Source organism: Pocillopora verrucosa, chromosome 9 (assembly GCF_036669915.1).
Source record: "Pocillopora verrucosa isolate sample1 chromosome 9, ASM3666991v2, whole genome shotgun sequence".
Classification (NCBI taxonomy): Eukaryota; Metazoa; Cnidaria; class Anthozoa; order Scleractinia; family Pocilloporidae; genus Pocillopora; species Pocillopora verrucosa.
The window spans coordinates 5,150,646-5,163,038 of NC_089320.1; the positions used below are offsets into that span (position 1 = coordinate 5,150,646).

At 38.5% G+C, this 12,393-nt stretch overlaps 2 protein-coding genes across 13 annotated transcripts in view; both read right to left on the bottom strand.

Annotated features, from left to right (window-relative positions):
• The window catches only part of LOC131798462 (uncharacterized), a 48,968-nt gene extending 44,550 nt beyond the window's left edge, over positions 1-4,418 (bottom strand). For 6 of the 12 annotated variants that reach the window (XM_066172334.1, XM_066172335.1, XM_066172333.1 and 3 more), the window contains exon 1: positions 676-729. The gene's annotated coding sequence lies outside the window, so the exon portion shown is untranslated. Of the gene's footprint in view, positions 1-675; positions 730-2,473; positions 2,532-4,343 lie in introns of those variants that run through there. The other 6 variants (XM_066172327.1, XM_066172322.1, XM_066172325.1 and 3 more) reach the window with 6 other exon arrangements.
• A 634-nt stretch (positions 4,419-5,052) lies between these two features.
• Positions 5,053-9,355, bottom strand: LOC131772928 (uncharacterized). The gene is made up of 4 exons (XM_066172187.1): positions 8,984-9,355; positions 7,732-8,203; positions 6,468-7,057; positions 5,053-5,976 (listed from the first exon to the last, which is right to left on the bottom strand). Exons 1-4 carry the CDS (start codon positions 9,284-9,286, stop codon positions 5,812-5,814), a joined length of 1,530 nt encoding a protein of 509 aa, XP_066028284.1. The 5' UTR covers positions 9,287-9,355; the 3' UTR covers positions 5,053-5,811.
• Positions 9,356-12,393: the final 3,038 nt, after the last annotated feature.

Consider the following 12,393-nt stretch of genomic DNA (forward strand, 5'->3'; position numbering starts at 1 on the left):
TTTTTTTAGTCAGGACAAAATAAAATAATTTAGACGAGTTGACCACCTAGAAAATTAACACTTGCACGATATACACACCACAACGGAGTCTATACATCCCACACACATAAGTCAGTCATTAAATGTGAGGTGTCTTTTTTTTTTTTTTTTCGGGAGTCGGCGTCATATCGAGAAAAAAAAAGTCCTGAGGGTTTGTCGAGAAGTTGTTATATTTTGCGCCGTTAAGTCCTTGACTCGAAGACAGACAGGTCGATTCAGTGAAAGCCTTTTGACTGTGAGTTTTCGGAAGTTTGCCTCGTGAAGAATAACGCCATTACCATACTGACAAATCGATCTTTAAGATTAGCGACAAATGAAGTTTCAAACATCTCTCAAAATAAAAGGTGTAAAACGTCGCAGATTTTACGTAAACTGGACAAAATGATCTGATTTGATTGTCGAGCTAAGCCAACAGATACAAGATTCGTGCTGACATGTGTACATCATATTTGATTGAATACCTTCCAAGACATGAGCTTGGAAAATCGATGAGCACTACCGCCTGTAACTTTGAAAAGAGTGCCCAGAACGATTTGTCTTATCTAACAGTTTACACGACTATACCCATCAGTGCATCAGTCGCAGTTATTTCAGATAGTTACAATAAACATTCCCAATTTGCCTTTTGTTGCTCACCTTCAGCTGTAAACCATCTGGTCGCCTTAAGCGCTAAAATGTGAAAAACAGCCTTAACCTCATGGAAATCAACTTAAGTTTTTCAACTCTTTCGAACGCCCATGTGATGAGGCTTTTTATCCAATCAGAAGGCATTCGTCTTCGCATGACTTTGGAAGTTGACGTGACAAGATTTTAAGAAGTTGGTCGAATCACCAGATGTTGTTTCAGAACAAAATCAACCGTATAGCTTTAGAAATAATTCAGTACAGCTTTATGTTTACTTCCGAGATTTCATCATACCTTTTTAACAACTGTAGGTTTACTTACAAGGCGATAAACGTTTGCATAACTACGCATCTCAGTTCTGAAGGCGACTAATTCTCCTATTAATTCTCAGCCAAGTTATTTCTTTGTTCCATACAGGTCACTTTTTATTTTGCTTTCTACATAGCCAGATTAAAACAAATTCAGCCGCTCAAATCTGTAATTGAGTAAAAGATCCCCTGATGAAAGCTCACCATAGAGATATAACTTGATTCTTTGAGGAGAAACAGGGAGAAGTTTCGCGATCACATCACGCGCGTTCTACCAAAGTAACGAGTAAAATATAGCTTCACACTATCTTAAAAAAATTACCTTTCTAACAACGAGGGGAGTACAGTTTTAGAGATCAGAGAATGGATTTGCAATGTCATTTTTTCCTTGTCTACGAAACTTCGCTGGGACGCACAAGGAACGCTTGCCTTGTGGTCAGTCATATTTTATCGTGAGGTGAAAAGCAGTCTGGATGTAGTGATATTGAACGCAGCCAAAGATGTAATGAACGTCGTCTTGACATTTCAATCGGTAAAGATTTAGGGATTATTGAAATATTTTGGAATTCACTTCTCTTACAGAATTTTCCTTGAGTTCCACCGCTGATTATTTACGAGCTATAGAGAACTAAAATAGCACTCCTAATTTAGCCATTTTAGCAACGTACATGTGATCTGTGACGTCAAACTTCCACGAGCCTTACAAGTCTTTTCATCAGGCATCAGGATGTCACTGAGCTACCCCCCCCCCCCCCCCCCGCGTCCCTTTGCTCAATAAGCAATCGAAACAACAGTTTCCGAGAGCAGAGGGGTCTTAACATCATCCTGATGACCAAGTCCAGCAAATCTTATAAGTGACGATTTTCTTACTATTCATTGCAGGGGCACTTAAACTCGCTAAGACATCGGAAACCAAAGACCTAAGTCATTACGCAGTCAATAATCAATCTCCCAGTCAGTTTAGAATAAGCCTTAGATAAGTTAAATTCCGACTATGAAATAATACTGGATCAAATCTCTGAATGTGCCTTGCGAAATTTTCGCGTGCTCTCGATGGCAGGTCAAACTACGGCATTAAGTATTTGTCACTGATGCTGCTGCAAAGAGTAATGCCACTCAATTTCACAAGCCTACAAATACAAGTCGACAAGTGTAAACCGATCGTTATGGCAGCGACAAGAGGTTGAAACAGGAATCGCAAAAAGTAATAGACAGAATAGTTGTAGTTGCTTATTCCAATACATACAGAAATGCAGAAAATAATCTCGTTCGATTGGAGTGCTCAGTTCATAAAGAGGAGTCCAGTCTGACGCGAAATATACTTTATCTAATGGATAACATTTCTAAAAATGTTGGCTAGGAAATTCAAAATATACTTCCGCGTTCATAGAGCATATAAAAGAGTGTTAATAGAGCCTTCGTTGAAGGTGAACAATCGACAATTTGTATTACTAAATCATTCCCAGTTGTTTCAAATTAACAACTAACCGTTTCTTTCTCACCTTTTTTCATGCTCAGCTACAACTCTGATCGAGTACAGTCATGCCGTCCGATAAACTCTAAAAAAACTTTTAGAAAGTTATTTAGATCGATTACTTCTTCTGAACGTGCACGTGGTCAGGCATTCATCCAATTAGATTTGGTTGTCACCTTCATTAATCGCGTGACTACTGATTTTCACATAGCGTGACATAACAGCACGCCGCTGTTGAGTATGGCGATTAATGGAAGGTTGTTTCCTTTACTTTGTTTTCACACTTTTCAACTGATACAAAAGACTATGCCCTAAATATAAAATAGACTGTTTAATAACATGTTGTTGCTGTTATCGCTTGAAAAAAAGAAAGAAAGAAGAGGAAAAATCCTTCACATATTAAGAAGATTTAGAGCGATTCTTTTAGTCAGGGTTAAAATAATTAAACTTCGACATGTTGACTACCCAGAAATCAACTTAAGTTGGTCAACTCTCTCGAACGCCCATGTGATAAGGCTTTTTCATCCAGTCAGAAGCCATTACGTCTTCGCGTGACTTTGGAAGTTGACGTGACAAGATTCTAAGAGGTTGGTCAAATCACTAGATGTTTTTTTTAGTACAAAATTAACCGTATAGCTTTAGAAACAATTCATTACAGCCTAACGTTTACTTCCGGGACTTCATCATACCGTTTTAGCTACTGTAGGTTTACTTACAAGGCCATGAACGTTTGCATAATTACGCATCACAGTTTTGACGGCAACCAATTCTCCTGCTACTTCTCAGTCAAGTTATTTCTTTGTTACATACAGGTTACTTTTTATTTTGCGCTCTATATAACTGGGTTAAAACAAATTCAGCCTCTCAGATCTGTAATTAAGTAAAGGATCCTCCGATGAAAGCTCACCATAGAGGTATAAATCGATTCTTTAATGACAAACAGGGACAAGTTTCACCGCTGGTTATTTACGAGCTAAAGAGAAATAGATAGCACTCCTAATTAAGCCATTTTAACAACGTACATGTGATCTGTGACGTCAAACTTCCACGAGCATGCTACGCCTTACATGTCTTGTCATCAGGCACGAGGATGTCACTAGATGCAGATAGAGCAACCACCCCTCCCCCCCCGTCCCTCGCTCCTCTGTTCAACAAGCAATCGAAACAATGAAGAATTTTCGAGAACAGAGAGGTCTGACGTCATCCTGATGACCAAGTCCAACAAGTCTTATAATTGATGATATTCTTCCTATTCAGCGCAGGGGGCACTTAAACTCGCCAAGACATCGGGAACCAAAGACTTCAGTCATGAAGCAGTCAATAATCAATCTCCCAGTCAGTTAAGAATGAGCTTTAAATAAATGAAATTCCGACTACTGGGTCGAATAACTAAATTGTGCCTTGCGAAATTTTCGCGTGCTCTCGATGGCTGCTCAAACTACGGCGTTATTTGTCATGATGTTGCTGCAAAGAGTAATGCTGCTCAATCTAACGAGCCTACAAATACAAGTCGAAAAGTGTGAACCGATCGTTATGGCAACGACAAGAGGTCGAAACAGGAATCACAAAAAGTAATCGACAGAATAGCTGTAGTTGTTGGATATTTTAGATATGTCATTGCACGGTGCTTATTTCAACCCATACAGAAATGCAGAAAATAATCTTGTTCGATTTGAGCGCTCAGTTTTTTAAAGAGTCCAGTCCGACGTGAAATATACTTTATATGATGCATAACATTTCTACAAATGTTTGGTAGGAAATTCAAAATATACTTCCGCGTTCATAGAGCGTATAAAAGAGTATTGATAGAGCCTTCGTTGAAGGCGATCAATTGACGACTCGTATCACTAAATCATTCCCAAATGTTTCAAATTAATAACGAAGCCTATCTTTCTCACCTTTTTTCTTGCTCAGCTACAACTCGGATGGACTACAGTCATGCCTTCTAATAAACTCTAGATGTTTAGAAAGTTATTGACATCTATCGCTTCTTCTAAACGTGCACGTGGTCAGGCATTCATCCAATTAGATTTGGTTATGACCTTCATTAATCGCGTGACTACTGATTTTCACATAGCGTGACATGGCGATTCATGGAAGATTGTTTCCTTTCCTTTGTTCTTCACACTTTTCAACTGATACAAAAGACTATGCCGTAGATTTAAATCGACGACTATTGAGTAAGATGTTGTTGCTGTTATCGCTTAGAAGAAGAAAAAAAAAAGGAAAGGAAAAATCGTTCACATACCTTAAAGATGAAGTGCGACTTTTTTAGTCAGGATTAAAATAATTTAACTTCGACAAGTTGACCACCCAAAAAATTAATTTTTGCACGACAAACACACCACAACGGTGTCTATACATCCCACATACATCAGTCAGTCACTAAGTGTGAGATACCTTCCTTTATTTATATTCGGGAGTCGGCGTCATATCGAGTATTGGTGATTGTCTCGTTTTCAAAGTACATGCTTCTCTGTTCGAGAAGATAGCAGTATATGGGATGTAAATTTCACAATTTTCTGTACGAATAGCAAAGCATTAACAGGGAGCAATACATAATTTTTTCAAAGTTTATTACTTGTTCAGTTATATCACAGCGCTAAATAGAGACACCCGGCAGATTCACTTTACAACGAAAACGAGAAAAAATATACAGAGGCAAACCACTGGAAAGTTCTAAGGAAATGCTCAATCAACGAATTCATTAGCAACTCAAACAAATTGTGTTAACCAAAACCAACATAATACAAGATTTAAATCATGGTGTGTCCATTATGGGATCATAACCTTAATGAAAGATAACAAAATGTCGAAACAATTACTGTATTTGATCTAATTTCATATCATGTTATGGCCAAAAGTGTTACAAATAACTAAATTATGCACAGTCTATTACTCAGACTACAGTAAACTATACCACAAAAAAACTTTTCTCTTTTAATAAGGAACTATCAGTACACTGCTTGGTCTATCCCATGCACTTCAAACTTGAGCATTTTTTATTGCCTGACTGGTAAAGACAATACTAACCTAAAGTCTTACAAAGTAGTTTTTTGTGTGTGCATTAGGAATAATAAATTTCCTAAAACTATGTGACTAAAATATAAAGTTTACATGTAAGACTTTTGTTCTTAAAAAATACTAATAACTGCTAATTTCTGGCTTGAAAGAAATGAAAATCTTCACTCTAATATCTGATACTTAAAAGTTGAAGAACTCTAAGTTCATACAACGATACCTCATAAACACATTATACCTTTGCAAAAATGATCAGTCTTTGCCCAACAAAGAAGAATTTACTGAGTGGTATGCTGATGAGTAGATCAATTAGCTCTCTGCTTTGCAATTTGTGAAATTATCCTCTCAGAGATAAAGCTTGGCCCTCAGCGAGTTGCTGTAACACGGAACTTGAATGTAACTCTGCAAACCATCTCTTTCGGCTTTTTCAACCACACATCTGGTTACCTCTGGCAACATCTCTGTCAGATGGCTCTCCTGGTGATGTTTTCTAAGAACTTCCACAAGAGTCTGATCAGGACCAAAGTTAAAGATTAGTTGTTGCCCCTATTGACATTTGAGGGCCCTCCCAGTTCTAAAAAGCTTCGGTCCATAACTACTGGACTTAAAAAGAATTGATGAGTGCATAATATCTCCTTACAATATCAACACATTGGCACCTAAGTAGCAGTGAGAATTAGAAATTATCAACTGGGAAGGTACTTTCTTGATACAAAGGAAAATTATCATGTCAGTGATATGTAGCAGTCAGGAAAGAACTGGCAAATACGCAGCTTAAGAATGACAGCGTTGAGTGATTTATGTAGGATTACCTCTCCAATAATGACACCAAAATCTTTACCAAAAAAAAATATCCTCTTAGCTGATCATAACAGTAAAATACCCAGTATGCAGGAGGACCAGGCCTTAGAAATTACAGAAACAAAAAGCTGCTAATAATAATAATGATGATAACAACAACAACAACAATAAAAAACATATATAAACATTTTCATACTCACCTGAATGAATGGTGTACCGTGATCTTCATCTCGGTAGGAATAATACCCAGGGGTAGTTGCAAAGGCCAATAAAAAATCAGCTTCTTGTGGGCTTGTCCCTCTTGAGAGGGTGGAGTCACCACGAAGCCTACTCACAGTGTTGTCAGTATGACGTCTCTCATGCTCCAGAAATTCTGAGGAAGAACCCCTACAGACTTGAAAAATAAACACCTTGGGTTTTCCTTCAAGTGTTTTGCACCTTGCAGCTTTAAATTCGGACATCATTTCTTCAACAGTTATATTTCTTTGATCCACACCTAAGACAGTATCATGGTCTCCTCCGTGGGACATTACAATGACAAAGACAGCATCAGATTCACTGTGATTCTCACTTGCTATGGTCCTTACAAGATCTCTCATATCACGTGAGTCAAGATTTTGGTAGATTTCCACATCAAATGAGAGGTACTCAAAGAGGGCTTCCAGGGCTTGTTCATCAAACTCAGCACCAGGGCGATTGTAGGCTTCATCCTGGAATTCTGAGTTATTTATGATGATACACTTCCCTCGAGGGTTTCTGTTCATTTCATAACTTTTAAGAAGAGAGGACCCTAGCAAAAACATTCAAAGAAATAAAAATATAAATCATGTGCCTTTCACTTAATACATTGTAGATCTCTTGGAATTCTCAAGGGCAATAGCACCACAAATTTTTGAGGTGAAACAAAGGGTTAATCGTTTATAATTGCAATTAGCTCTGATATTCCGAGATACACCAAGTACATCAAGCCATATGCCAAATTATTTCAAAGGAAATAAAACCTGATGTTCATAAAAGCATCATTGTTTTCTTTTGCTCAATGCCCTCTTGGATTGATTGGGTAGTAATACTTACAACCACCCATAGATAGTTGTTGTATTTAGCATTGGCAGTTTTTTCCTGGCAGAACTAATTTTGCATTAAAGCTTTGTTGGGGGTTGACCCCTTCTCTGAGCTTGTTTCTTAGTTTCAACCAATATTGCAACAAAATTAGGTTATTTATTGTATGATCCACACAGCTTTGAGCAGGCATTAACCTTTTAAATGAATGTATCTTGGTTTGAACTGTTTGTTTTACATTCTTCCTTCTATTACAATTTTTACTCCTTATCCTCTTCATATACTTGCCTTTGGGCTGAAGAGTGAACTGAGAAAATTAAAATGAGTCATAAGATTTTCCATGATAAACCACTCTAAAACATTTCATATCAACTTGTACATATGAAAGAAAAATTACTTATATACCAGCCAAAATTCCACCAGAACTGTCTTGTCTTCTTCCAAGGGCAAATGGGCCTGGTTGGCTAATCAAGACTGCTTCACACACAGCATAGTGTCGGTCAGAATCCCAGGATTCTGAATCAAGTCTACTTCCAAATTCGACCAGCAGAACACAATTACTAACACCCTGATTGGACAAAGAAACCTGGACAGGTAATGGAAGCTCCTCAACACCACCTCCCCCATTGTTCCGGCAGTTGTTCTTCAAAAAACATTCCTCATCTAATAGGGTTTTAAATTTGATTTTTCTGTCCTCAAGTGTTGCCTCTTTCACACTGATGAGGGCACAAGCAGGACTGGGTCCATCTTCAACATCTTGATAGATCTTCAAATTTTCAATTTTACCAGTAGGAAAGCCCTCTGCAATCCCTTGATAGACAACTGCTTTATAACCTGAACTACCAAATTGTAGTTGAGAAAGAATTGTATTGATACCCTGTAAACAGAAAATAAAGTAAAACTGGTATAAGATGGATTTATTCATGATAACTTGAGTCAGTTCAAAACTTCATCACACAACACAGTACTAAAAAAATTCACTTAAACAGATGGGACCCACAAAGTCATAGTGAATGCTTGACTTTACAACACTTTTGCTGTAGAGTTAAATCCACTTTATGAGCACATATTAAGCCCCTGTTGTGTTAACATTGAAGATGAATGCCTGCTACCCTCAGTCAATTAGTGAAATTCATCCAAGAAACAAAGCATGGGGCAAACCAGTCATAATGGTGACACAATGGAAGGTAACAAACTTACAAGGGGGCAATTAAGTTTCAGCAAAACAGTATAATGGAGAGATTTCCATACAGCCCCATACTTCAACTACTGTAGTTGCAAAGGGACAAAAAATCCATTGTTTCGCCCCTGTTTTCGTTTATCTAAGTACTGCATACATAAGAAACTATGGGGTTTTACAGAAATCTTTGCCAAAAGCCATTCAGAAAACAAAACACTGTCGTTTATGCTTCGTACAGATTTGTTTCGTTTCGCGCAGGTTTTGTTTACCTTAGTTTCACGAGCACCTCCCCAGCAGACGGTATACTAATTCAAGGATTGTACTGTGGCGAAATGATGACATCTTGCGTTCAATGAAAGAGAACTGTGGCCTAAATACCGATGCTTTTACACTCAAACGTTGGCCAAACGTTAGGGTAACATCTACTTACAGAAGCGTCACACATCACAGGCAGTTCATTTACAAAATATTACTCACCAAGCTCTTTCCGGTATTCTCAGTGTAGCAAGGGTTGATAAAACGCCAACTTGGTCTTCTCTTGAAGGTGATGAGGGATCCCTGGGTAATACTTCTGTGTCGGAGCTGTTCGTTTTCCCAAATATAACGTCCATCCTCGTTGTGCAATCGAAATGGAAATCCAGTGACTTCCCCATTTTCAAGCACTTCTAAACAATATACAAGGGATGTATCCCTTCTATAATGTGCTTTTGAGAGGCCGATTACTACAGCTCGACCTTCATCAGGTGAAAACGTTTGGTAGCCTTGACCGTCAGTAGCCATTTTCGAAGAGCAAAGCGACACGAAGAGAAGACGCGATCAGAAACTATGGCGGATTCCAAATTGAGCGACGAGGTTCGATTAGTTATTGACGTCATCAAATTTCGCGCTTTCTCACTGTAGCCAATCAAATTCAAGCGAATCCTCGTTTTTAAAACGAGACAAAACTGGTGCGGACTTGCTAGAAAGACCGCGGATTGCTTTCTATTTTTATAGTCCTGTATATCTTATTTCCAAGGGCCTTTCTTGAAGATACGAATAAGCTTAGTATAAATCACCATTAAAATACTTGTGCATGACGAAGCTGGCACCGGACCTGCCGCAAGGAGAACTTCATCCTCATTTTCAATCCCATTCGTCCTGGAGAGAACAGCTTGCTGAGTCAACCAGTCCCGTCTCCTGGGCGCATCCGGAGAAAACTAGTCCACAAGGCATGAAGCAACTAAAAATCGCTTTCGCCAGAGAACATTGACCTTTAGCGCTGGCCAAAAGAATCGCTGCTCGGAGCCGAGATCTTGGCTTTTCCGGCAGCTGGGTGTACTCAAGCAATGCTTTTTTTTTTTCTTTTTTTTTTTTCTTTTTTTTTTTTTTTCAACTTATTTCATGTCAATAGGTCGCCTTTACGCGCAGATGTATCAAGGTCTGAACTTCACCCCATCAAAAGAAGTTAATTCAAATACCGGTAGTTTTTGATTAAGGAACAGATTGGGACGATAAGAGGGTGCGTGCGTGGATAAAATTTGGGTTCGGAAAGTCTCGAGTTTTATATATTTTTTCCTTCTTTTATCAGGCCTTCCACAGATTTCCATTAGCATGTCGATTTTCTTTCACTTATGTAGCGAGGCAGCAGTTTTTTCTTACGTTTTGTTTTGAAATTTTGCGCGGTAAATTGGCGCACGGCCGGCCAGAATTGATCCCCTCGCACATGCCCTGCTGTGTGTCGGTGTAAACTCGATTAATAGTCATAAACTGGCCACAAGAGAATAATTCACGCTCTTGGTATCTTGTTGGTAAAAGAGTATAAATAATGATCATGATTAGAGTGATGATGACAATGACAGCTTCCAAATAATAATAAAAAAAGTCCAGGCACTTGATCGATAACTGTTGTTTATTTGTTCATTCATGTGTTTGTTTATCCACTTAGTGCTGGTTATATTTACAATTTGACCTAGCATTACTTTGCATGTCTGTATTAATATTGTAGCTTTAATCATAACCATTGCAATTTCCTCAAATGTGATTGATGCATTAGCTGCTTTATTTTTCACTTATCATTCTGTAGAGCTGTAATCGGACAGTAGGCTGTAATAGTACAGTTGAAGTAGCCAATCATACTACCAAGTCCACCCAGCCAAAATTTACCAATCGCAGAAATTATAACAATAACCATAGCAACAACTACTCATCCTAAAAAAAGAAAACAGAGGAATTTCCAAAATGGCGAAACTTTTTTTATTTTAGACATCGTCTCTACCCGAGATATTTGACCTAAATGTATGTGTTGTTTTCGGAAATTGTAACGGTTATGATTACCGTAATTTCCGGCCGTTAACCCGCTCGGCCGATTACCCGCACCGGCCGGTTATTGCATACGGCGAAAAAAATGTCAACAGATTACCCGCACTGGTGGATAACCCGCACGTTATGTTATTCAACTTTTTGGTGGCGGAAACGTGACTTTAAGGTTATGCTATTTCAGCTATTTCAGTCCTTTAAAAGTTGTCTGATCTAACTTTCGAAAACTTGAAAGCTTCTTTGTCGAGTTTAAAGTCGAGTTTAAAGGTCAAAGAAATTCAGACGCGTGCACGATTCTGTGTCAATATTAGCATGTACTTCATTGATAAAATTATACAGTAAAAACACTAGCGGCCCATGCCCAAATATCAGCGTTTCATACTTGACAGAATGCGAATTTGTGGCCACATTTTGTGCGAGCGATCGTTTAGCGCCATGTTGATTTGTTGAAAGAAAGCTGAGTGAGTGTTAAAACTTGAATTTTAGAGTAATGTCGGCGATTTCTGAAAAAATATATATCTCCGGTTCTATTGGGCCTAACAAGTCCCTTAAAACGGGAAAATTCTCTTTAGCTCAAGCTAGTGTTAAATGGAAATTTTTTATTGATGCGCCGGATATCTTTGGATTATTTTTGTCACCATCAAGATTTTGTTTTCACGCGTGCCGATAACAATTTGTTCGTCACGCAACCAATTTTGCGTGAATAAACTCGAGTCGGCATCATGTACCGCTTTGTGGCACTCTTAATACAGTAAAATTCATTTGAGAGGTGGAAACGCATGTAGGTGAGAATTTTTTCAATTCAACTACCAGTAGATTTTAAAATTGTCACATAACCCGCATCTTCCTGTTACCCGCAGTGGCGCGCGTTTAATGCAAAATCAACAGATTACCCGCGGGTAAACGGCCAGAAATTACGGTACTTGGTAACAGGACTTTTTGTCTTCCAATTCTGTTTGTAATCATACTCGTCTGACAAATTGGGCTCCCGCTGCGCGGTTGTCCAAGTTTACTAATTAATCGTATGATCGTATGATTACAGATCGAACTGGACTCCACTCGGTCCTATTACCATTATAAATTAGTGGTTTATATAGAATTGTTCATCCACGACAATTGATATTGCATAAACAAATGGTAAAATAGGTTCTGGTGATCGGTCTTATCCTGTCTAATCTCCCAATTTTCGCCTCCCCACCCCTCTTCCCATCCCCGTCAAAAAAAACCTTTCATAAAATCACACTCACTCTCTCCTTTTCCGCGATTTCCTGCCTTTGAAAATTTCTAGAACGCGACCTGTCACCGAAACTTTAAACTCTCAAATTTCTCACTCATACTTATCAGATTAATCAAAATCTTGCTAAATCTCATCTTGATGAGTTTTCTGAACTTTTTGGGCCTTTCGAGCATTTCCTGCACGAGCACGCGTATATCACTTCCACCAGCTTGTCCACTTGATTGTGCTCCTTTCCAGGACATTCCAGACTCACTTTGGTCCAGCTTTTTAAAGAAGGTTTGCAGAAATAGCAGTACTTTGTCCTTCTTCTTGCAGACCTCGTAGGGAAAGTTCCAGGTGAGTAGTATGAAAAACA